We start from the raw sequence: 26,942 nt of genomic DNA, 5'->3' as shown, positions 1-26,942 counted from the left end.
TCAGGAGCTATCAAATGAGCCATGATTAGCAGATTTTCAGTTCCTATTTATATGAAACAAAAGAATTAAAAAAAATATTCTGAGTTTACAAATCCTTCACTTCCATCCTAGTTTTGGTAAGAGGCAGATTTAAAAATAATAAAATGAAAAAAGCATACCTCAGTAGCTGATCAGCAACTCCAGCCTGGCTCAGCAGCGCTGTACGTCCATCAGCTGTTACAACTTGCATTGTGAGAGTCTCTTCTACTCAAACAGTGTTTGATCATATAACATTGAGTTGTCTCAGCAAGCTTTTATTTTTCCCACAGTATTTTCCTTTGCTCAACTTCTATAGCTTTTTTTTTGTATATGTCTTTGCCATGTCACTGATTTAAAAATAACTTCTAGTCATATAAACATGTCCCTCAGTTTAACATTATGGAATAACTGTATGATGATTATTCCAATCTCTGTTCCACCAGTAATCCCACAATATGTTTGATATATTTCCAGAGTAACAACATCTTGCTGTGGAAATAAATCACCCAATTTTTGGAAGTTTTTTTATATATGTGTGTGTGTGTGTGTGTGTGTGTAAATGTGTAACTATGTATAATTTAGCAATGATTATACAGTAATATTTGTTTTCATCTAGGAGTAAATAATTTATCTTGAAGATTCCAAATCAAGGTAATACACCACACTCCCAAACTGGCTACTATTCAAGAAATCCAAACTTAGCAACTCAACTCTACACAGTGTTTATTTTCTTTTTTTCTTTTCTTTTTTTTTTTTTGATAGTGGAAATCATGTATAAATCACAAACAGTAGAAGTTCCTCATGTCAGCAGTTGTCCACTTGAATGGGTCAGCTTCTGTGTATAGACACTGTATTTTTAGTATAAAGTCAAGATAATATGGCAGTTAACTAATACTTCTGACTACAGTAAAGATACAAAATTTTGTAATATAAATTAATTGCCATTACAAAAAGGCAACTGTATTAACTAATACAGTACAAAAATCTGCAACTTCTATAAATATAATGAAATGCAAGAACTGAAATGAAATAATACATCACAGATTTTTGTATAGAGCATTTGAAGAGGCAAGCTAAGATACACATTGAGCATTATACAGCAAGAAAGAATATCAAAACCCACTAAGATTTAACTTTTTTCCATACAAATGCTAGAAGTACAAGTACAGGACACAACATGGAAGTAGTAAGATTACTGGCTCAGAGCAAGTAGACAAAGAGGTCTCATTGACAAGTTGTAAAGCATTAGGCAGCAGACAGAAGCTTGTCAAAACCAGCTGTTGTTGGATACTGATTGATAATGTTTTCATTCTGACGGCTGAGACATTGCAGACAGCCACAGGTCTGAGAAGAAGCCCAATGTGGGCACATACACATACACACACATACACACACAAAGTAATTTAACAGATGGCTAAAGAACATTAAAGCACAGTATCTTTTTTAAAAAGACAATGTTCACTCCTTAATGAACTTGCATGGAAAGTAGAGCCTAGTGCCCAAGTTTATTTCACCTAAATGATGAACATATGTGAGAAGATTAAAAAAAAAAAAAAAAAAGAAGAAAAAAGAAACAATTGAGATGGTCATCTGAATAATAAATGCATGGTGCTTACATATTCTACCATAGCCAGAGCATTCAACAACACTTTAGAGAAGGAAGTGTGATGTGAGCTGCTATGAACATTTTTAATTCCTCCATAAAAAGGTGAAGGTGTTCACAGACATTAAAAGGGTACACATCCATTAAGTCCACCCACAACACAAAACCACAGAAGAACTACATTCAAAGAAAAGTTAAGCGTTGGTCTTAGCCCAAGCAGTTATGAGGTACTGTTTCAACCTGTGGTGAGGAATGATCACTGTATTAGTAAGAATAAGCATATTCAAAATCATTCTGGAAAAAAAAAAAATAATAAAAAAATCACTGCTCCTGTGCAGTTGGCATTTTCCTAAAGATAAAGCATTAAGCATCAAAAGGTCCTAGTCTAAGTGGCCACTGGCATATTCCAAAGCCATGTTCCCATCAGCTACTTGGATCTTTTGCATGTTAATCATGTAGCACCTTCCAACAGTGCATAGTTGGGAAATCACGACCAAAATGTAACTTGGAAACTCTGAAGTTTTTGGACCACTGATGGTACAAATAAGATTTTAAGAATGCAATACAGTTGGGCTTATTTTCTTTTGCTGTATGTTTTGGTCCATAACTTTAATATGGGAAAGAAGGGGAAAAACAGTAAAAAAAAATTACCTCTCATCTTCTAACTAATGTTCAATGACAAAGCAGTAAAAGCTCTGAATCCCTCTTTTTGCCTCCCCAAACTGCCTGCCTTCTGTGGGAAATAATCCTCTCACTCCTCCCCACCACTTCTAATTTGTCATTGTCCCTAAACAGGACAGAAATCTGGGGACCATGCGGAAATCTGGGGACTCTGTAGTCTCTAAGCTCACGTCAGCTAAGAGAGAGTTTGGAACTGTAAATTAGATTCGGTTCCTCTTTAAATCCAGGGAAAGGAGCTTCCTCAACCCATACAAGGGAAACTGATGGGCAGTTGGGTCCCATCTAAACTGTGCAGAGAGAACCAAACCAACATAGGGTTCCTCTCTGTGTTTTGAAATAAAGAATTCCAGTTCTTGGGTATTTCCAGGAGTATTAGGAGTGCGGCAATTGACCTGACAAGAAAGAGAAGAAAACAAAGCAAGAAGAGGTGCCCTTCAGGCTTTCTGCCTATTCTATTGCAAAATTAAGCAGGGAGCTTACCAGTTTTCCTAGCCTCTTTCTGATAATACAAGGCAAGTTAAACCAGTGATCATCAGGCCATGCACTTGGACAGATAGAATTCTGAGGGAGCAATGCAAGGTATCCATGGAAAATGAAAAGTAAACAAAAAAATATAAAAACCATTTTGTTTAACAAAGAGTATAATTGCAAGTAATAGAGAAATAGCTTTTATATGCCTTTAAAAGCTGATCATTGCTGTTTCCTTATTCCCAAATAAACTAGTGAGAAACTTCAATAACCTTCAAACTTAAAAAATAAATGCTCGGAGTGGAAAGCTATGTTGCCTTGAAAAAAGGAGTTACTGTTTCAAAACACAAGCAGAATCGATGAGGAACCACTGACACATCACTACAGTTTGTGTTTGCAGACACTCATGCACAAGTGTAGCTGAATGCACAAGTCACAACATTCAAGGTGTGCACCAGTTCAGTGGCTGATCTGCACATACCCTGTTGTGACTGACTTAATGGTGAACAAGTGAACCAGCATGTTTCTTTAATTGACGAAATCAGTTTATAAGGTTTTAAAAAAAAATCAGCAAAAGGCAGCCAAAAAACTGCAAACCTACAACGGGGAAAACTTGGAAAGAGGAAATATACACTGTGTTACTGGAACCAAATGGGATTTTTCCAAATGTATTACAAATGTTGTTCCCAGTGAATACTTTTTTGTCTTCTAAGTAACATCTAGCCCAGAGGAAGTTGGAAAGAACAAGTTATAAAACCTTGAAAAGAGAAGCTTATAGTACAAACACTGGAAGGCCCTTAATTATGGTATAGATGCCTTGGCAATGTTACGATAACAGTAGTACTCTATGACTGAGTGATAAAGGAAGCAATCCTTATTTAAAATCAGTCACACTTCTAACTACAGCTGAATTAACAGACATTTGCTTTGCTTCTCTTACGGAAAACTACTTTCAATGAAAATTATTACTTTATCTAACTTTGAACGTTTTCTAAAAATGTTGTTACTTAGACTACCTGTTTATGTCACCTATTTTTCCCAAATACTGTTATGCGCACACATCTGTTTGCTAATTTACCTTTCAGGAAACTTTCAGCAAAATAACAGTTCTGCCTTTGACAAGGTTATGCTGTGACTTTAGAAGAGGAATCAACTAACTTAAACTGTATTTTCACTCAGAAAAACTTCAGGACTAACCTTTGCATTAACATGAAACTGCTTGCCTTTAAGGTATCCTATTAAGGTTCTCAGAGCCTGTGCTTTCCATACTGTGGGGTCAGTAAACAAGCTAATACAAGTTAGTCTCACAAATCCTTAAGACATTAGTTATTTTTTAAAAATCAAGGTAGCAGATAGAATTCCTCCTTTACAGATTGTTATTTTTGTGCGTGTAAAGTTTCCTATCAAGGATGATCGCAACACAAGAAAGCAACATGCAGTGTGCAGAAATAGTGGTAAACAAAGAGCAACTCCCTATTTCAGTAGTGTAGACAACTTTACTGGAAATAGTTGTGTACCTGATTCACAGAATATTTATTTTAACAAAAGGACATTCTGCACTAACTGTATAAACAACATATCAAAGTACAGTCTTGATACCACACCATAATTAAGCTGTGAGCAGAACGTGCAGGTACAGTGATGGCTGGAGAACCACTCTTCTCTCTTAAGTTTCACATTCTTGAAGGTTCGAAGTCTCTCTCTTCTAGCAAGTTTATTAGAAGGGAGAAGCTGTCTTTTACTGCCTCCATATCATCCAAGGAGCAGGGTTTAAGAATCCAGCGCTTTCCACGTGCAAGTGGCTCAAGTTCAAAATATTTTTTTATCTAGTAAGAAAAAAAAAAAGAAGAGACCAATGTATTAATATTCTAATGACAACTCTCTGTCTCTCATCTAAAAAAACTCCAACAAAACAAAACATAAAAAAAAACCATGTAAAAAGATCAGGATACTCATTTTTAGAATCTTACCCACAGCTGTTCTTATAATACAGGTTATATGATGTGACCTGAAAGTGTTTTCTTTAGGGGTGAGTGACCTGCTTGGAAGCCACCATTCTACCCATACGTTTAACAGCATGGGAGGTCTGGAGAAGAATTATATGGACTTAAGGCAAAGAGCAAAGCACACAAAACAAGTGTTCAAAAACTTAGCCAGAACAGCCAAAGTAACTAAGAAATTTTAGGTTACGATTGTATTTTAATGTTAAAGCTGTATGTTTCATCATACCCCTATTGGTAAACACTTAAGATGCAGAATTTGTCAGCAGGTTACTCTAGCTACACAAATTAACTGTTGAAAATGTACAAATCCTAAACATTCCAGTCAAAAGTGTGCTATAGCAGAGGGTTTCTTAATGACCTTGAGAACACTAGAAAAATAAAAATTCTTCCAAAACCAGATAGTTTTTATGGAATTAAACATAGGAGACTAGCACACTAAAGTGATTGGGATAGTAATAAGTAGTATACATGAGACATGATGGTTTTCTACAATCCTCTTAGTTCAAAATCCAGCACGTTCCAGCAGACTCCAGCTGCTTACCTATAATACCTAATAATGGTGATAAAGAAGGAAACCTTTTAATTAAATTAATTCAATTTTTACTTCTGCAGCAACTGTGCAGCAAGAGGCATAAGAATATGACGTAATATAGAACTGAAAATTTTAAGGTGATTATAAGCCTTGACAAAACAACTGAGGAAGATGCATTTTCTTGGAAAGACCAATCGCCACTGACACTAATTACACCAACTGTCAAGGCAGAAACACAGAGCCACAGAAAGACTGAGAAAGAAAAGATTTTCATTTAGTAGTACACTCCAATCACTTTTCAAAATAGCAAGTACAATATCAAAACATAATTTTGATGCCTCTTAGAAGAAGACAGCAGTCTGCAAGTTATTTTGGTCCACAGATTACTGTTTTCATCAAAATTTTAGTCTTTGATAGTATTTGATTCAAAAGTCTACTCCTGTTTAACTTGTCAAAATAGACATTTAGTTTTTACATCCAAAATTATATCTATCAGTACTTGCTGTTGTCAACACGCCAACAGAAATATTTAGTGCTGACTTAGTTTGGACATTCTTGTTCCTTGTAATTATTGCCAAATATTCTTAATTTTCCTTTATCACAGACCGTACCACAAATATGCACAACAGGAACAGCTACTCATATTGTGGTAGGCAGCAGAGGCCCTAGACAGGCAACTGGAGCCCCACTGTGTAAGGCTCCATGTGCAGGGAGAAAGAAAGAAAGACAGAAAAAAAGAAAGACAGAAAGAAAGAAAGAAAGAAAGAAAGAAAGAAAGAAAGACAGAAAGAAAGAAAGAAAGAAAAAAAAGAAAAGGCTTCCAAAGCCCAAACAACGTGCAACACCTCTATGCAGCTCTTATAGTGTGTATACAACAGTTTTAACCAGTAATATATTCTAATAGAGAAACTGACTGTAGTTGTATCAACTGACAAGAATCAGAATTCAACCATGACAGTGTGGCAGAAAGGTTTTCTTAAGCAGAATGTTTAGTGACAAATATCAGAAAATAATGGTGATTTTGAGATGGGAACTTCTGCTTCCCCAGCTAAGATACAGGTGAAACCTTTTAAAATCTATTTCCAACAAAGCAGAACTGTAACAGTAACTACCTGCAAACGCTTGAAAAATAAGCGTGGTACTTGACATTCACTTCCCCTCAAACAAATTTCAGAAAACGTACAAGTTGAAACAAATGGGACTTCAACAACCAGTATTTTAATATCAGCATACCTACTTTTTAGTATTGCTGTATCAGTGCCATATTAATATCTGATGTGTTAGCATGGTCATATGTGATCAGAACCTAAATACTGATCTTTGTAAGGGTGGTATTGCAATGTCTCCAGCAGCTGAAGTGACACCAAATTGAATTTTCCCCCTTAATATATTGAATTAATGGCAACAATCATAGTACTGGAGAAGCAGGATAAGAAAGCTCTCTTGCTTATTTCAGCAACAGCTTCCTTGACTGCTAAATAGGGAAGGAAGTAAAAGCTGCACAGAAGCATAACAAAGCAAGGTGTCAGTGCAGCTAGCTGATAGAGTAGCCTGCTGGTGTTAAGCTGACAAATATGGCTGAGTAATTTGAGATGTTTCAGACCCACAACCCAGAGGATGTCCACCACACCCCCTCTGCTGGAAGACTATTGCCATCAGCCCCTTGAGCTCACTGAAGGCTGTCCGCTATCTTATTTACATAGCCTCTTGAATTAAGGCTATACCATATGAAGAAATTATTAGGAAAAGGTCATTACATTGTAAGGAGAGTACTTCGGTTTAAAAGCAGTAAATAACTAGAAACATGTAAGGAAATGATGGCAGTAAGCAGACTAGCACTGAGTCTTGTGCATTTGTGGGCAAATACGATATTGCTTACTTACCAAGGTAGCCTGTAGCCAAGAAAAACAATGACTTTAAGCTATATTTCAGTGACTGCAGATGCCAAGATAGAATTTCTATTTTAGCAGTAAAACAGCATCAATTGATTTAGTGAAAAAAATTTTGCAGATAAATTATTTATTTGGCTACCCGATGTTGATTAAAATTTATTTTTTCCTATTTCTAAATGTGTTAGCAAAATGTAACAAAATCAGCAACGTGTTGTCATCATTTTCCACGTCTAAGGAACAGTTCACAGTATCTGCATTCATAGGCCCTAGATGGATGCTGAAATTAAATTGATAGTTAAGCAGTGGCTTTTGAAATGGGAAGTTTTGATAATGGCATGAAAGCACAACTGTTTATATTCACATAAGTAACAGCTATTTTGTTCATACCTAGAGAGAAAAAAAGATTTGCTAGATGACTTGTCTTTAATCCAAATACAGAAAAATAACACTAATTGGTTTACAAATAATAAATAACTAAACCAGAAGCAGCACAGAACTGATTTTCCACAACCCAAGGGACACTCTGTGGTATGTTACTGTATTTCCTCATTTAAACTTCACACCACAATGGAGTTTGTTAAAGCCTAAAGTTTTGCAAGCGGGCTCTACAACTTTGAAACTTCCAGAAAGAAGTTTGCAGACATAAGTATTTTCCAATTTACTATAACTTCTCCCCCATTTAACTCAGAAGATGTCATTCAGTTCTAAAAACAAGTAAGTTTTTTTAAACTTAAAAAGGATCTGCTTTTTTACATGCCAGAGATGAAACAACTACATGAAAATAGACTGACACAATCAGATGCCCAACACTGTTTATACAGTTTTTTCCACTAGAATGCTCTCAGCTCTCCATCCACTTTCATTTCTCTAGTTGCTTTCTGGCCTGATGACCATCATTCACACTCATTCCCTACCAGATTTCCTAAGAAGATGCACACTAATCACCAAAATATCCAAAGGAAGCTGAAAGTCTCCAAATACTCACTCACCTAGGTAGTTCTGGCATAATCAGATAATCAGCAGTAACTGTTTTACAGCTCTCTTCAATCTTAGTAGCACAAAAGAGGCGAGTTCCTAAGAGAAGCTCTTTTATCTCTTGCATAAATGGCGAAAAGTTTTCTGTCTGTTCATGGATGCTGGAGCAAACTATAAAGACTCAAACGTGCTTCAGATGTCTGACACATTAGATGTGCATTTACATACTGGCTTTGGATTTTTAAGTGTTTACTTTGGGATTGCTATATTTTTAAGACACAACCTTAGAAGAAAATACAATCAATTGAATCCACATAATTTTAAGATTTTTTTACTATTTTACAGGGTCTCACTGTATGTCTTCACTCCACATGGGGGCCTTCTCTTATAGAGAAGCTGACGTTGTATTTATGCCACATTCTGAAGTCAATAAAATCTAACAATACACGCCTGCAATTATTCCCACTCTTCCCACACTCCACCTTCTAAGTCCTATTCTACTGGCACAATACACTAAGCATATGGTTATCAAATGTTGCTTAACCTACATGCTAGAAAAGTCAAGAGACAATAAAAGGATTGGTGCCCAGAACCTCACCTGATGTAAATTAGCATAGCAGTGTGGAACTGATGTTACTAAATTGATACACATAAGCTGAGTAACCAGGCCCTGCTGAAAGCTTTTGTATGTTCTATTACTGAACCTCATCTAGCCAGTTCATAACACACATGAACATAAGACGTAGAGGAAAACTTAAGATACTGTAATATATGAATACAGAGTCATTTCTATCTATTACTCAACATGAAAGAAAGCTGATTGAAAGTATTATTTTTAATTCAAATTCAAAATTTTAATACCAAATTTCACCAACACAAAAAGGCTTCCAACCCACTCTGATTAATCTGTTGTAAACAAATACAAAATTCAGGTAGTCACTTGCAGTACCGGGCTGTATTTGGAGAATTTTATGGATAAAATATTTTTTCATCCATTGCTGTTTTACTGAACAATTTCATTAGGAAAAAAAAAAAGTAACAACACATGTACATTATATCTAACCAAATGCTGCACAGTCACATCAGTGTCCCCACTAGTCTAAATTTCAAAGACTTTTACAGGATTAATCAAGTATTACTGCAAAAGGGTGACTGGTGGAAGTATGAATTAAACTAAAACTACCTAATTTGCTGAATCCATGTATTAACCACACAAAATCGTTCATTCATCTATTTGAAATCTGCATGAACAAGAAATGCAGTAATAATGGGAGACTGGTGTTCCCCATATTTACACGGTAAAAGATTCATTGAGCTGTGACGCTGAGACTACCTTTTCAGACATCATAAAAATCTGCCTTTTGGAACAATTGTTTAGAAGATGCAGGAGAAAAAGGCAATTTTGATTGCCAAGTCCATGAACAACAGACAAGTTGCCTATAACAGCGACTAAAGCATGTGCAAATTCAGTATATTTGGTGAAGAGAAAAAGCCAAAAGTCCGTCACATAGCATTACGTTTTAAAAAGGGAAACTACATAAAATGAGTAACTTAAAAGAAAATCAACTGTGCAGCTAAAAAGGTAAAATGCTTGCAGGTGGCACAGAAAAAAATACCATAATTAGAGGCTCAGAGTATATTTATACTGCTACAGAAGACTTTAAAAGACACAAAAAAAGCTTTCAACAGTTGCAATAAGGAAAAGGATGGTATTAGAGGTAAAAGAAATTGTATCTAAAAAAGGAAAACAGAAAACAAAAGAAAGGAAACTCTGGCAAATTAAATAGAAACCACAAATGTTGACCTACTAACCATAGAGTGGAACCCATTGCTTATATCACCACTGCTGCTAAAAAGTATAATGAAGTCCACTCAAGTATACGTTAGCGTGCTGGACTGCAAACTGCACAGCCTCTTGAGCTGCTGTGCACGCTTTTCTGCTGGTCCTGTTCCGAGTATAGTGATTTATAAGAGTGGGTGGAATGGATCGGTAGCCACTTCATCTTAAATCAACTATCTCAATCCACTGTTGTACAGGACTTAACACTTTCATGCTTTTCCCTAAAAATCTGCTAGAAGCCTCTTTATCTGACACCCCACTTGGCTAAAAAGGACCTCGTCTGACCAGAACAGCTGCTCTAACATGCAAAACTGTCAGCAGAAGTTTCGTAACATTTATTCTTCCTACAGAGACACTTCATATCCTCCTGAAAAGATACTTCACGTGTGCCTGCTCATATGCTTCTTCTTAACAGTGATCTCATCCATGTCTAGAGGGATTCTTGTAATGCACCTATGTCTCATAAGCACTCCTCCTAAAACACCTATTCCTAGTATTTATTGACTCCATATGGAACACCCCTTACACAGCAGGGAAGGGAATGAAAGTGTCTCAGCTGATGTGAAGGGGTGATGATATGCTGTGGTCTGGAGCAACCTATGCACAGGGCTATTCCCAAATGCCAGTTGAGGTTAAACAACACTATCAGCCATAGAAATGCTCTTAAATTCTAGTTCTTTGAAGCTAAGTATTTCATTGACAGCTGACTTCTATGTGCTGCTGAATTCAAAGTCTCTACGTGCAATGTTAAAAACTTGCAATGAATCAATTAAGTACATATTATGATAATCAGAATTATGTAACTGAGCTGCTTTTTTTCTGGTTTTTAAATTATGACCTGCTGAAGTAAAACCAAAAGAAAACCCAAGACGATGGTCTTCAGCATTTCTGTGTGATGGCAAGGTAAGCTATTTCTCTACTCAAGATTTCAAAACCATCAGAGGCCTTTTTGTACAACTCCTCACAGGTAGTGGTGAATGATTTATGAATTAGTATTTCTAGTTTGTACAGTTTTCCAATCTTTTTCTTTTCTTTTTCCTTTTTTTTTTTAAATGTTGCTTTTCACAAAAGATTACCTGAAACGCATCCAACTGAACTTTCTACTTAGCTTTGCAACAGACCTGGCCAATATTTTTGGCCAGTAAGTCTTTATAAAGCAGAGTACAGTCACTTATATACATATTCCACAAAATAATTTACATGGTGCTCTGTATAACAGATGCACTTTTCCATCCTTGTTACCTCCAGTAGCCACAAGATGCTACACTTTTCGGATTGCAAGTGATTGCTGTATTTTAAAGAAGATACCTAACTGTTCTGAATGAAGAAATAGGATGCCTGGCAAATCAGCACAGACACGCTGTTCCAAACAGAGAGCACATAGTACTGGCAAATGCAAGTGTGAGACAAGAAAAAGGGGAATGAGCTAGAGAGCTGGAAGATGAATACTGAGGGGAGCTTACTGTAAAATATAAAATATTGCATCATCTATCAGGATGAAGAGAGTGGGAATTTTTTAAAATAGATTAAGTATTTTTTTATACAGATACTATGGTCATGTTAAAACAGGTCTGGGCCTGGGACAAATAAGACGGATGAGAGTGAGGACAGAAAACTGCTGAGGGTGCAGAAGTACTACTGAGATTTGCATATATGTGGATGGAAGCAAAGATAGGCTTTTAGGAGCTACTAGCATCTATCAGCTCTTTTCATGCAAGTCTTTACCACACAACAACATACCACAGCATATTAGACTTCTTTGGTTACATTCTGTTAATTTGTTCAAAAGAAATAATAACAATCGGGTAGCTGCCAAAAACATACACCTATGCTTTGCCTTCTGTGTCTTATTCTCCCAGCATATTCTGTTTATATAAGCATGTGCTTTTCCTACAACTGTAAGACATAAAGATAACATGAGAACTGCAGCAGCATATCTATATAGAGAAAACCAGACTTCCAGATGAAGATTCATGCAACCAGCGCTGGGCTGGACAAACAAGACAAGGGCTCACAATATCCAATCCCTGAGTGAGCAAAACAGCATCCCTTCTTGAGCGACAAGTAAAACAAGAACAGAAAAGGAGGCGTTGTACAAAAATGTGTGCAATGAAAGCACAGTAAAGTATTTTCTTTTAGCATTTACAGCTTTAATTCTTTAATTTATTCCAAAGAATTAATCAGAAGTGGAAATCAGACATCACATTTAATAGAGGACTACAACTACCCCTTTAAGTTACTGCTCCTATTACTTCCTCTCTTACCCACTGTGTTTTCTGAAGTACTTTGGGTTCCAACAGATACTGGCAGCTATGTACTTACAGTTCAAGTGTTAGAATATAAAATCCTAAAGAGTAATGGTGAAAATTAGCCGTTAAAGTCAGCTATTTGGAGGACATCCAAAATTCACATTTTTTTCCCCATGTACTACAAAGACACAAAAATGTCAATTTACTGCATATAAGAACAATTTTCTACGTAACTGTGTTCTCAGCATATCCAAATATATTCTTAAGATATAACAAAAATAACTGATTGAATTTAAGTCAAATTTAAACTTAGGATAATTTGTTTAAATTACTATCATTGCCCTAATCTGTTAAAAAAGAAGAAGAAAAAAAAAAAGGAGCATATCCAAAGATAAGTTAAACAAGAAACATATTAAAAAGTTTTACTATACCACCACTCATCTCCTCTACCTTCTCTCACACACGTTTGTTCTTTTGTTACATCTTCAGTTGAATAACTCAAGGAATACAAATAACTAGTAGAAACTCAACACTAAAGACTTTTAAACAGGTATCCTTCAGAGCCTTGCAGAGTTTTCATACTATTTTTTTTCCCAGTAGACTGCAGATACTCACTTCACTTCAGAATATAACACAACAGAGTACATGGATTTCAGCAGCAAAATATGCTAGATTTAACTAGAGACTGTGGTTTCAACTAGTAACAAAATCTAAGACACTGGTACACAAGTGCTGAGTTTTACACCCCACCCCTCCCCCCAAAAAAAGTTTACCTGTGATGTTGAATGTCAAAATAACTTTTAGAATAATGAGAAGTCCAAAGATCAATCCTTATTATGACATCCCTTCTGCAAATGGCATGTTTTCTCTTCAGATAACAGTTAAACAGTATTTTCTGGAGAGGTGCATATGTGATGATTCATCTGCATTTGTCTGAACATGTATATACATCTAGCACTTGAATAAATAACATCTGTACACCGTGCCCACGTCTGCAAAGCACCAAAACACTGTATGGACATGTATTCTTGTATCAATAGCAAAGAACAGGATTTCTAAGGGCTTTGTGGCTGGTTCGCCACATTTACACTGCTGAAACCATTCCAAGCCAACAGCCTGTATGAACACAAAAGAAAAGCCATTTATTCAGCAGTAGCTGCAGTTCTACAAGATGTGTGCTCTCATGCACAGAAGATCAGGCAGTGGTCATGCCTATTTCACTTGTTCCATACCAGGTACAGAGCAGAGCGTATAAATGTAGGATGGTTTCATTCTCCCTTCAGGTCCTTTGCTGATGGGAGTATTATTAGTTATGCGAAGTCCACACAGATGGAATCCAAGCCCAGAACTAAATGCAATTAACCATTTATGCTTCAAAAACAGAATCTGTGAAATAAATCCATCTTGAAAAAAGTTAACATGCAATACTCGTAAAGCAAAAAGTGCTCCCAGAGACCCTGCCACTGCCAGCTTCAGTTCCTGGCTGCCAGAATGCCACAGGCTCTGTGACCATCCCCCCCCCCCCGTTCCTCCAGTGCCAGGGACTTCTGCAGGAGCTGCTGCTGAGATTTTGTCCTTGCCCTGCTGTTAGAAGAGGCAAATCTGTGCTTTAGGTTTGCTATGTCCAGGCCTCTGGAAGCACCAGTGAATGCTTCCAAACTAACAGGAAGCCACTGCTTATAATTAGTATTCCAGGCAGCTCCAGACTCATCTCCATTTCTTGATATTTAATAACTTTCCACCTAGAAATATGGCAGAATCCCTTCATGCTCTGTGACTAGGACTTTGCTTGAGTAAGGCCCCTCACAGCTTCCAGATCCCTTCACAAAGCACAAGGATACCAAGAGGTGAATTACACAGCTAAAATCAGACATGGTTCTGTACACGGGGGCACAGAGAACCTCCATGTAAAAAACCAGTTCGCCGCTACCTCTAAAATGCTAGGATATGCCTGAGCAATCATAGATACAGAAAAAAGGGAGCACTTAGTACACTGAGAGGGGACGTTTTAAGCCAGATAACTGAACTATTTCCAGTATCGGGAAGCAACATTAGTGAACTAATGCAGAGGTTTGCAGCAATGATGCTGGAAAAGCCCGGAATGACCAGAGGGACTTGGAGAAGATCAGTGAATACACTGAGATGCTGAAGAACTATATGGTTCTTTTGACTCTTGAACTTAAAGGTAATAGGCTAGAATCTCTCTTTTTCCAAGCTCCAGCATTATTCCTTCCATTACCACAGGCTGCAGGAGGGAGTTCTACCTGAGAAGTCTTTTAGTGAAAAGGTCCCATGGGAAGGGACAAGCAAAAAAGTAATAAATATTCTTCACTTACCACATCAAGATACCACTTGGCCTACATTATCCTGACCCACACTTCAAGTAAAAAGATGAAATAATAGGCAGTAGATCAAGAGTTGCATATACATAAAAGAAGAAAGATCCACTGATATCTCAGGCAGGAAGGATATCAACCTTTACATAAAAAAAAGCCCATACTGAAAGCAACCACACTCTTCTCCAAAGAATGCCTGAATTCTAGGGCAGACAGACAGCATCTATAAAATTTATGGCCTCCTTGAAGGAGGGCTACTGATAATAATATTGAAGGTCCTTAAAACAAGATCTGTAATAAAGCTATTGGTACTTTGATTAAGTGAATTACGCCTTCCCTTTGTACACCTAAGACTGTGGAGTGCCTTTACAGTGTCACTGGAAAGCCAGATTATTTCTGAAGAAAAGCACCTGCAAGGCAGCAAGATTATGTTCTGGTGATGCCCCAATTGTCATGATTGTATCAATGAAAAACAAAAGCAGGTATTTGTCAAGTGATTCCAGCAGAAAAGGAAACCCAGCTTCTGCAAGTTGACAGGCAGCTCCTTCCCTCTACCTCTTGAATATGACTCACAGTTTTACCAACACATCCTAGTGTTACACCTCAGGTAAGCTTCTCACTGGAAAGGAAATCATATATGGCGAATATATAGCTGACATTAATTTTTTAAGAGCATGGGAAGATTAATATCAGTTGACTAAAATATCTTAATGCAACAGATTTTTCTAAGCAATCTCCACTCACAGAGTAACCTACCTATTCAAAATTGTGGTCTAATATCAGTTGACTAAAATATCTTAATGCAACAGATTTTTCTAAGCACTCCCCACTCACAGAGTAACCTACCTATTCAAAATTGTGGTCTAATGAAGGTATAATCACTTTGTTAAATTCTGGGGTTCTGGTGCTCAAGATAAGTCTTAATTCTGCACATTTGCAATTACTAATTGAGTTTTCTTTACATTAGAAAACACCACAAGTTTGCTGACCACTAGTGACAAGCTAAAAGGTAATAGTGTATGTCACTAGCTTTTTGAGAACATAATTGAAATTTGCACCATTTTACCACTTCTTGGTAATGAACTATTAAATATGACTACAGCTAAAAAGACCTTAACTAAATACTCCACACCAGGCCAGGAAAGGTTCTGTATATTGAAGTTAATGAGTTTAAATCCCAAACTCACATATAAGAAACAGCCAATTATCCTGTCTGAAACACAGGCTTGTAAAACTCTCAGTTACTTGTAAAATGGTCTGCTACACACGAGTAAGATGTTGTTTAAATTACTTGTTTGACTAGATGCATTCACCATGAAATTGATTCTTTTAAAGCATTATTTTTAAACTTGATACAAGTTAACTGCGTAAACTGAAAATGGGAAAAAAATCTGGCATTATAAAGCGTAGGTTTCAGTATGAGTTTAGTATTTTATGAGGTTGAGGGTTACTTGAATGAGAAACTCATCAAAAACAAATAGTCATTTGTAGGGCAGTAACTGAAAGGTTTAATACAATTAGACTATTCTGCCATTTCTATGCCAGGATGTACAGTATAGGTTCTAGTGTTATTCCACCACAGCCTGTACAGCTCCAAAGTAGTACAAAGACAATAAAACAACAAACAGAACACCTTCCAGCCATAAACACCAAAAATAAATCTGAGCTGCTATTTTTCTGTAGTCTGAAAGTAGCACTATATTGTGGTTTTACACCTGACACTTCCAGTTAGATTTAGTATTATTTTGTTTTGCCTTTTAGGGAGCGGGTGGCATGAAAAGGGGATAACTAGCAACAAGCTACTGAATACTCCTCAATCTCCAGCTCAGGGACTCAGTTTTCAACTTACAGTGATCCAGACTTCAAAGAAAAGGAAGAGACTATTGCAAGGAGGTCACGGAGTTGAACACATTAAAAAAAACAAAGCTAAAAATACATTCTTCAGTAATATTTTAGATCTGAATGTTTAGCATGGTCCTATAAATACGCACAGATAGACGATGCCAGGGTTACTGAACAGACTAGAATTTGCAAAGTAATGTTTTGTGTTTGCTTCCATAACTGGAAATGGTTCTATTGGTTTATAACGAATCAGTGTGCTAATGGTACATTGCTAATAATTCACAGATGCTTTAGTGACTTAAACCAAAAAAAGTCTACTTGGTAACAGCTAAAATTGGAATCTTACTAATGGAACACTTCCAATTATCCTCTCAAAAAAGAAATTACCTCATTACAAGATGAAGTACTAAGAATAGGGATTTTTTAAAAGCAATACAACAAATAAAGTGTTCTATACATTGCTCCAGAAAAGCTGGAAAATATAGTATCCTGCCTCTGCAAAACTGTTTTGGAGAAGAATCAAATTCTCAGACCTTCAGTAAAGAAGTATTTTTACACTGTACAGCAGTTAACATCCAGTGAAGAGTGCCACCAGCCATGCTCTTCTATAAACCCAGCTGTAGACAGATTAATAGGAAGGACAGTGTCATCATCATGTCAGTCAGACCACAGGCAGTGCAGCAGGAATTGGAGAGGGGAAGTAGAAAGAGGTGTGAAGAGATCAACCACATAAAATGGCTTTAGCTGACTTAGAAGCAATAAAACATCCTGCTTCTAAAGATGTCTAATCCATCACTGCAGAAATTACATCATATTAAATGAAAAAAATTGCAGCCCAGCTGGTAGTGTATCAGCTTGATGTTTGCCAACTAGAAAGCACAAATCTGCAAATGGACTTGACAATGCTTGAAGCAGAATATACTGAAAAGTGGACAGTGCTCAGAAAAATCAAGGTGAAACAGTGACATTTGTCTCAGGAAACGAAAATTGTTCATTTATCCCTGGGTAAGAGTTAAAATGTATTAACAGGATCTATCAGTAAAAATAAGGCATAAATGCAATCAGCTGGGTTTAGATTAAAGACAAATGCAGGACAGACAAGTACAACTGGATTCTATAAAAAAAGTTCACTAGCTGGTGGCCTGATTGGATCTTCAGCTATTCTTGGGGGAGGGGAGAGACCAGTTCTGCTTATTTTATACAAAACAAATGCAACACCATAACACTTATAGTAGGATTTGCATATTCCATTTTTTAATTAAAGCTTAACATGTGAATTTTGTGAATTTTACCATAAGTATTAGTTAAAACACTAAATTCCTTCTCTTTTAGCCTTGTCGGTATTTATGGATACAGTATATGAAGATAAAAAAACAATTAAACCATATTTGAAGTTATATTGTTCTACTCATACAGCCTGTATGCTCACAGCTCATACAAAAACCAATCCTTATTTCTGTGAACACACTCAGTCATTTCTCTTGCACAATGAATTTTCTAACTTAAAGGGTGAACATCAACAGTTCAATTATTTGCTTTTCATTACCCACAGTATATGATTGATCAGCTAAGTTGTTTGTTTTTCCTTCTTCACTGGATGACATTTTAAAGCATGGCAGTAACAGACAGATAACCCAATAAACAACACTTGTGTTTGTGCACAAATACCCTGGATGACATGCAACTTCTCATTCTCTATCTTCCTTTCACTACTAACATTCAGAAATGACAGTAAGTTTATTATCAGTTATGTAATTTATGCTTGATACAACAGTATAAGAAAGATACAGGACTGCACTTCAGCTATCAACTATGGATTGCTCTACATGCAAGAAGAAATCTCAATTTGTATCATATAGAAAAGTAAAGTGACATTATCTTTAAAATGGCTGCACAAAAATAACCAACGGAAGCAAAAGGACAAATACAATGTCTTGTTAATGTCATATCCAATACTGTTTTGCCTCATTAAGCACTCCTGACATCTTGAGGGGCTATAAAGAAGCAAAAACACCTGGTCAGGTAATTTTTTTTTCACAAACAGTTCATCTACCCATTACCAGTCTGAATCTGAGGAGATACGTACACATCCAGTACAATAGAAACCCATTTTACAGGAAGAAAAAAAAACGCCTATAGTCTTACGCTCTGATATTGGCACATGCTTGTGCGTAGCAGATGTTTACCACTGCAAGTTAGACTCAAGTTCATTTGTAATCACACACCTGTGCAAACTGAACAATATATACAAGTGAATGACTGTCTGCATGGAAAAGTGAGGAGGAAGGAGAGACAGTGTAACAGGAGTTGTCTGTTGGAAATAACAACATAACAGGCACAATAGATTCCTTCTTGTAAGTATTCTTTGTGAGGGAATAGTATGATTTAATTTAATTACTCATTGCCCATTCAAACATATTTTAAAGCTATTTCGTTATACTGGTAGAAACTGGAGCTACTGTTCAGACTTCTCCATAGGGCACTGGGCTTGGCTGCATGCTACTAACCTCACAACAGGCACCCTTCCAAATCAGAGGCAAGAGTAGAGGGCAACAACGTGTGTCCCAGCTAGCAGTGGTTTCTGAGATTTTTTACTTTTTTTTTTTAAAAAAAAAACCACTACAGATTGCATACCACAGTGATATAGACCATGGCTTTATCTGATACAGATAAATCTGGAACATTTTGAATCCTAGTTTGTACTTAAAGCTGAGGATATTCAGAAGCAGGAAACTGTGAGGAGAAAAATTAGTAGAGCGACATCAAACTGAAAAAAAAAAATCCCTTTCCGTACAATTGCTAGTATTAATATATTTTAGGACCATGATCTAGGCCACCTTCCTGCAGAAGGAAGTTTGTGCAAAGAAGTGGAGGTCAAGCCTAGAGTGACACGGTTCACTGAATGACCAAAAAGAGGTTTACATATTTCCTTTATGGCTGCTGGCACTGGTTTTGGCCTAGAAGCCTCTAATGAACAAAGAGAGCTCTGATCCCTTCTGGAGCCATTCATATGTGATTAAGATCCAACAATACAGCACTTTGATCCACTGAGCTACAGAAGGATTAGATGTTTCCTGAAGGAGTCATTTCGGGTGAAAGGGGAGAAGAAGAAAAGAAGGGAATTTTCCCGATCAGGTCAATCTTACTGAGACAGCACTCTTCTCACATCTGACGTGCATTGTACTCTCTTGAGAGTTTTGAAGCTTTGGAAAGATGACAGATGACTGAGGTATGGAAAAGAGGAGTGAACTGTGGTATCAGTGTCTCAAGTACAAAGAATAAATTTATCTTTTTGAAGATGGAATAAGATTCATTTTCAAGAGAAGGAAATTGCATTAGCTGTTGCAAGCCATATTGCAACAAAGAAGGACATTCAAATGGACAATCATTACAGCAAATTGGATAGCATCCTTCATAGATATGTTTGAAAAACTTGCAGTACCATAGTCAAAAATACACAGTTCCTCACTCTGATGTATGGGTAGGTCTACTAAAAAAAAAAAAAAAAAAAAAAAAAAAGGAGAGAGAGACAGAGAGACTGAACACCTGGTTTCTTAAAAGTAATCTTTCTATCTTGACACCAATATACTTCACATAACCCAAGAGAATTAAAGGCCTGTTTGAAGTTAGAAGAGCATGTACATGACACACCATTTGGAGGAGTATTTACTTTTTTTAAACAGATGTAAGTATTAAGCACAGGTGATGGATTCAGATCTGCAGGAATGAACGGAGGCTGGAATGTCTAGACGACCAGGAAAGCATAACACAGGTGCGACAACTCTGCTCAACTATCACATTCCAACATTTTCAGTATAAACTAGGTAATTTCCATCATCTGTTGATATAAAAGCAGAAGAGGGAAAACATATTTGGCTTTGCCTACTACAAATGTCTACTCCTAATAATTTATTTTGGAAGCTAATTCTCCTTTTCATATTTGGGTTGGATGCTTCCAAGTCCACCTGGGGATGGCTCAGCTTTCTGGCTATCCAGTACAACAGTTTTCAGTTCAGAAAACACTTTAAATTCTCTGTGACTGTTTTAGCCGGACTGCTCATACTTGAATTCTTTTTATGTGGCTGTCCTACTGGACAGCAGGTGATTTTTTTTCTCAGGAGAAAATCTTCATATTTGACACCCTTAACTTCTTGAATCCCTTGCTGATGTTTGTGTGCTATGATTCCTCATGTACTAATCAAGCAAAACATACTGTCTTTCCTCAGACGATTTTTGAAAACCAACAACAACATAGAGCTGCACTGACAGCCAACTACCAACAGCAGGAAAGCTGATATGAAAGCAAAGGGAATCAACAAGGTGGCAACCCCAAAACTAAAATCTCTTGTCAGTATTTGCAATAAAAGGAGGTTTGCCACAAAGCTTGTACTGTAAAAGAGAACTACCACCCTCTATAACCTACTCAGTTTTATAGCGCTATAATGTTAGATATATATTTAATAAATCTTGAACTACTGTGTTTCTGTACACAAGTAAGGCAAGTAAAAGCTATCTACTCCTTAAAGCAGTACCACCAAAAAAAAAAAAATGGAACAAGGATTTTGCACCTCTGTTAATTCAATGTTGATAAGGAGGTTTCCCGCAATTCTAAAAAACACACTTCACAGGAAGAAGATGGGATTTGCTTTGCAAAGCTCACCTGCAGGTTATGTTTAAGGACTATACGGCAAGTGATATAGGTACAGTTTACCTGTTTTGGAGTTGCAGTTACAGAAAGGGAAGTTTTATTTTCCCTATCACACATCTGCAGTATAACGTGTTTAGCAGAGAGCTTACCAGTAAAATATTTTTCAATAATTAATGTTTGATTATTCCTGTCCTAATTTAATCTGCTTTGCAAAAGATAATCTCAAATGAATCATTTAATTTTCACCAACTAATTAAAAATGCATTAGAGCACATTTGCTCTTACAGATCCATGTAATGGGGACAATTTAACAATCCATTAGACTAGTACAAATACAATTTTTTAAACTATAGAACTGTAGAAAAAAAAATTGGTCCCTTTGGAAAACTAACAGTGGGTCATTCCCTAGGACTGAGCTGCAAGTTAGCAGACAGGCAGCAGAGTCTGGACAGCCACACTCTCCCATGACATTTACAAAATTGTAGTTCACTAATATTACTGCTGAGAGCAGAACCTGGTCTGACAGACCAAAACAACTTACTGACCCTATTAAGAATTAATGACAAAGGCATAGATTTTAATGGCAAGTAAGCAGTTGGGCCAGCTGCTAATTACTGCCAACCTACAACTGGACATAGTGACACCTGTGCTTTTTGAAACTTGCCCTAAAGCCATACACAGCTGAGATGTTTGACAGCACTAGTGTGACTGCTCTTCTTCACCTTTAGGAGTGCTCCACTTTTCAGAGTTGTCTGCACTGCAAAAGTACCCCACATGTAATTGTGTGACAATTATTTTTCAATAATTTCATTATATTCCGAGTTTTGGAGAGTCTGCTTCGTTCTGTTCTGATCACTGAGAAACTGATTTTTTGACATTAGCTTTCAATCAAAAAAATGCACTATCTTAAAGGTTGTTGCTACAGATTATGATAATTAAATTGTACGCAGAGTATCGGTGTATTGCAGCTGGACAGTTATGCCCAGCTTCTTGATCAGGCTTTCCCAGAAAGCCCTGTTACTTCCTTCCTGATTTAAGTTCAAAGTCAGAATCATAGCAAACTTTTGACTGAACATGTCTAAAATACATGTGCAGGGTAGAGCTTTGACTTGGAGAGCTGCCAGCCCACCTTTGGCTGCCAGTGACAAGCGAATATCCAGCTGCAGATAGGATGAAGGATGAGAATTTGTCATACCTGCAGCAGTCAAACAGGAAAAAGTTTACTCCAGACTCCAGGGGTAAAGGATGACCTTCTTTGTTTTGACTGGCCAGCTGGAACAAGTCGGGCAAATTGTCTTTGTGTTCACTGGCCATGAGCTCAGTCTGCTTCATTTGCTATTCAAACTTCACTGTAGCAGTAGAATTGTCCATGTGACTCATGGACAAAGGCAAATGCTACAGGACTGAAGCGCTCCACAGACACATGGTGATTGGAGCTCCAGTCATGGGCATACATCAAAATTAAGTCAAGTTTGGCCAGCAGAAATGGAAGTAAGAAGAGCCAAGGGGACTACACAGTTGGCGTTTTTATAATGTTTTCTCTCTTTGCTAATTCAGCTCAAAAAAGAGCCCAGGAAGGTAGGAACAGGTGAAGAAATGGTGAAGGATAGAGTCAACAGGCAGCAAAAGACAGACATGGTCCATTAGGAACACGTCAAGACAGAGAGAAAGACATAGAAGTCAAAGCAGAAAGTTCAGATCATGATTAGTTTCAGATTAATTTTGTTTGTTGGAAATTGCAAGAGGCTGATACGAGGCATTGATGTATGAGAACTCCACCTTCCTCTACAGCTGCTTGTTTATCTCCAGTGATTCCCATTCATTTCAGAAGTCAGCTGAAATCTCTCATTCCATAAAGCCCATATTTTGGGACACAGTCCAGAGGTTAAAAAAAGTATTTTGCAAATAGTACTTTTAACACCAGGTGTTAATAGAATACTATAATACTGTCTTTCAGACCCACCTTAATCTGAAAAAGCTTCAACGTGAGTGAGTTTATATGATTCATGCTCATTTAAGAATGCCACTGCCAAACACAAATCACTTCACTATTCGTGCTAGTTCAGCAGCACCACTACCAATTGCAAATCATCATCATGACATTCCCTGAAAGCATGGCTAATAAAACAACATGGTAACATTCACCATCCTCATACTCAGTTACAGGATCTACTGTGCAGCTAACAGAATATCTAGAATCGCATACCATAATTAGAGAGAAGGCAATACATTCAAAGCATGTCTTGAATAAAATTAAAATTCAGATCTTGGATTTTTTTTTTCTTTTTTTTGTGAACACATAACCCATGGGCATTATGAGTTCAGCAAATTTAGTTTATTTACTCCTATATGGCTTGCTTTCATTTTAAGGGCACATTTACTTCAGGAATCACTTATGCAGGCATAAATAAACTCTAGATTGATACAAATCATGATAGGGACACCAGATCTCTTTCTCAAAAAGAATCACTGGGTTCTAGAAGGCTTTTGTGCAAGAATACCATCTGACATTAGAGGTATTAATGAAGGAAATGTCATATATCCTTGTGAGTTTAATAAGTATTATTTTCCCAGTTTTACAGATACAAAGCTGAAGGTAGAGATTAAAATCCTCAAATTGGCGAGTTATTTCATCAAGTGTTTGATTACCAGTTGTGAGCAGTCCTACTCAGGTGAGTAAACACTTCCGACTTGCAAGCAATTTTTTCCAACTCTTCCCACCCACCCCCATCCCAAGTATGTTGGCATAAGCTCAGCCAGGTAATGGCTAGCCAGAAGAAAAACAGCACTTGTTTTAGGAACTGACACCAGCTCAGACTTGTTCTTTTCTGAGTCTGTGCCTTGGAGAAGCTCAGGAAACTTGTCATTTCTACACAGAAACTGTCTCCTAAAATAACCTAAAATAGATTCACTTACAAATGGGCTCTGGCAGCACCTGGATCTGGCACATCTTGTGACCCCAGTAAGGGAATGAGACAGGTGAGTTGGTGAGGAGCTGTGACATGTTTCTGGGTTTTCCTTAGTTCCTTGTCTTTTTAGAAAACATAGGGAATTATTAGTGCTTATCACTTAGTTATTCCATAAATTCCTTATAAAGGAGTGAATACATCCAGGCTCTCAGTCAGTTAACTAGCCAAAAGTTAAGACTGCCAGGCAGGTAACAACAGAAAAAGGTGTAGAGGGCTGCTTTGCTCTGAAGACAAAGATAACCTGTCTCTCTTCAGATCAAATATTGGGCAGCAGTACATTACAATAATTTGGAATTATGGAAAGTTTAGAATTTTTTGACTGATTTCTTTCCCAGTATGTATCAATATAAATGAACTGTATGTTGTGAATAGTCATCTTTCTTATCCACATCTCTCAATTTTTTTCACATCGCTGTGACATGACCATATAAAGTGCTAGTTTTCTTATCCCTTCCAGATAAGTTTGAGTATGCAAATTCAAGGGGTTTAAAATAGAGTAAGACCATGTTTATGCAAATGATGTTTTGTTGGCAAATATATCTTTTTCTTACGGCTAAATTTACGTATAAAAAACTGCAATGAGTTGAACAAATTTTGTCCCGTTTCCCCACATTCAGAGCTGTATTAGGAGTCCCAGTGCTATGTATTTGCCACATGCATTGCTGTTCAAAAGACAGCTGAGACTTCTGCTTGGCATGGAGCCAAGAAGACAAGATACTAAAGCCTATTAACAGTGCACCATGACTGCGAATTAAAGCATCCTGTGGAACCATAAACTGTCTAGAAAGAAAATGAGAAAAATAATAAAATCTGATCAGAGGCTTAATATATTTTTATTAGTGCCTGGCAGCAGACTAGTAATAGACCATTTAAACGTGTACAGCAATATAACTGACTTGTGTCAGATGCACAGTGGTGAAAAAGTCTGCAGACAGTAGAGTATTTATAGCTAATTAAAAAAAAAAAAAAAAAAAAAAAAAAAAAAAAAAAGAACCTGACTAGACTTAGCATAGATTCTATCTGTATTTCTCAAGCTGATATTCTCCAGAATGTGGAGATTCTTTAACAGAATCAAAACATTACCCAATGCTTCCAGGCTATCAGTGACAATAATTCAATAATTACATAGCAAGCACTGCTGCGAAACTACAATTCCCACTTTAAAATCCCAAACTATCTAAAAAGCTCAAAACACAAACCTCCCACCACCAAACTCTGTCTAAACAAGGTAAAAATAGCTGTTCCATGCACAGAAAATTTGCCCAGTCCAGAAGATGAATGCTGCAAGCTAGAGCTACGTCTCTGTCAGTGGCTGCAAGAAGTAGCATTTTGAAGTATGTCTGGCCCATTAGTCAAGAATTTTATAGCAAGTCTCAGAAATAAAATTACTACTTTTTTCATAATAGATTATAAAATGAGTATAAGGTATTTTGTAAGTTGGATTTTATATTACGTCAAACACTTTAAGTCCTGAGAAGCCAGATTTTATGGTTGTAGGAAGTCTTTATTTAAATACCGAAAAGACTGTATTTAAAAACCAGGCTCTTCTTCTGGCTTTCCCATTTGTGTTCTGTGACACTACAAAGCTAATATTAATTCATTTTAGCTACTGACACATTTGAGAAGTTTGTGGACGAAGAGTTTATGAACACAACTGAAGATGCTCCAAGTAAATACAAACAGAAAGTCAGAACATTAGCCAAGCATGGAAACATTAACGGTAGGTTTTTGTTGTCCTCCCCAGCCAAAACAGTCTTACTGTTTACTTGTTAAGATATTTATATATATTTATACAGAATTTAAAGATAGAAAGGAAAAATATCAAAGAAAAAGGAGAAAATAAACATGGCCTGTTTATCCCTCTTCATTCCTTCCCCTCTCCCCCTCAATCGAGTGCCCTTCCTGTGCTTACCTTGTTCTGATCTTTCAAATCCACCCAACTGGACAAGAACCATCTGCTACAGCACCACAGCCCACAAGGCCAGGAATAGCATGGCGAACCATAGCATCACTTAGCCCACAGGCTGTTTTCTCACGACTGCTGAAAACGTGTCCAAGAGCCAGGTCATACTGCCTTCCATCTCCCACAGAACAGATTGCAGTGACTCAGGATCCTTCTAGGTCAGAAGAAGTCTGCTGGGCCAACCTGCCGCTGCTGTACACAGAACTAATTCACCCCTCGTAGGGCCACTCCGCCAAGACTATTTTCAAATCATTTAAATGTGTTCTGGCAGACAGCTATGAGAAATAAGTGCCTTTTAGCAGCAGACTGAAGTGAAACTTCGGGACATTCAATGGGAACAGACATGCAGTTCAGTTTAACACTGGACAACTCATTTTTGTTAACATGTTATTTTAAAATGCTTCAACAAACTACACCAAATGCTATAGAGGTATCGCATAAACACATTTTCTTTGCATTTCTTGAGGACCTCTTAGAACAAAACCTGGAGTCCTAACACCTTGCTGTGCTAAAGCAATGATTATTTTAGTGAATTGATTAACCCGTTCTAGGTCAGTAAAGCATGCACACATGTATGTGAGTTGACTTCACAAATAGACGATAAAAATGATACAGACAAAGGGAGAGGTTGCTGCCTGAGGGAGAACATCTTTTAATAATAAGAATGAATAAACTCCACAGCGGAAGAACTCCAATGGAATTGTAACTTGTGCTTCCTTTTTGTTTCCTGCTTACTACGTGGTAGAACTTACTTTGGCAATTAAATCATAGTATGAAAGATGTTTATATGCTGAGCTTCCCTTATGTTCTCCTCATTCTCTCCCTAAACATACACACAAATATGACACAGAAATCAACCAAGCTGCAAAAAAGCTCAAACAACTCCTCAAATATTTTTCAAAACCATATTCTTGAAAAAGATC

At 37.0% G+C, this 26,942-nt stretch overlaps 1 protein-coding gene across 1 annotated transcript in view; it reads right to left on the bottom strand.

Moving 5' to 3' along the window:
• Positions 1-737: 737 nt before the first annotated feature.
• ARL15 (ADP ribosylation factor like GTPase 15) overlaps positions 738-26,942 on the bottom strand; it is a 214,680-nt gene continuing 188,475 nt past the window's right edge. The window contains exon 6 of the mRNA XM_049794747.1: positions 738-4,596. Within this exon, the coding sequence (XP_049650704.1) occupies positions 4,444-4,596 (153 nt within the window). The 3' untranslated portion in view covers positions 738-4,443. The remainder of the gene's footprint in view (positions 4,597-26,942) is intronic.

The sequence above is a fragment of the Accipiter gentilis genome, chromosome Z (genome assembly GCF_929443795.1).
Source record: "Accipiter gentilis chromosome Z, bAccGen1.1, whole genome shotgun sequence".
Lineage (NCBI taxonomy): Eukaryota > Metazoa > Chordata > Aves > Accipitriformes > Accipitridae > Astur > Astur gentilis.
Note: the sequence above shows the minus strand (reverse complement) of the source record. Positions and strands in the feature narration are given on the sequence as shown.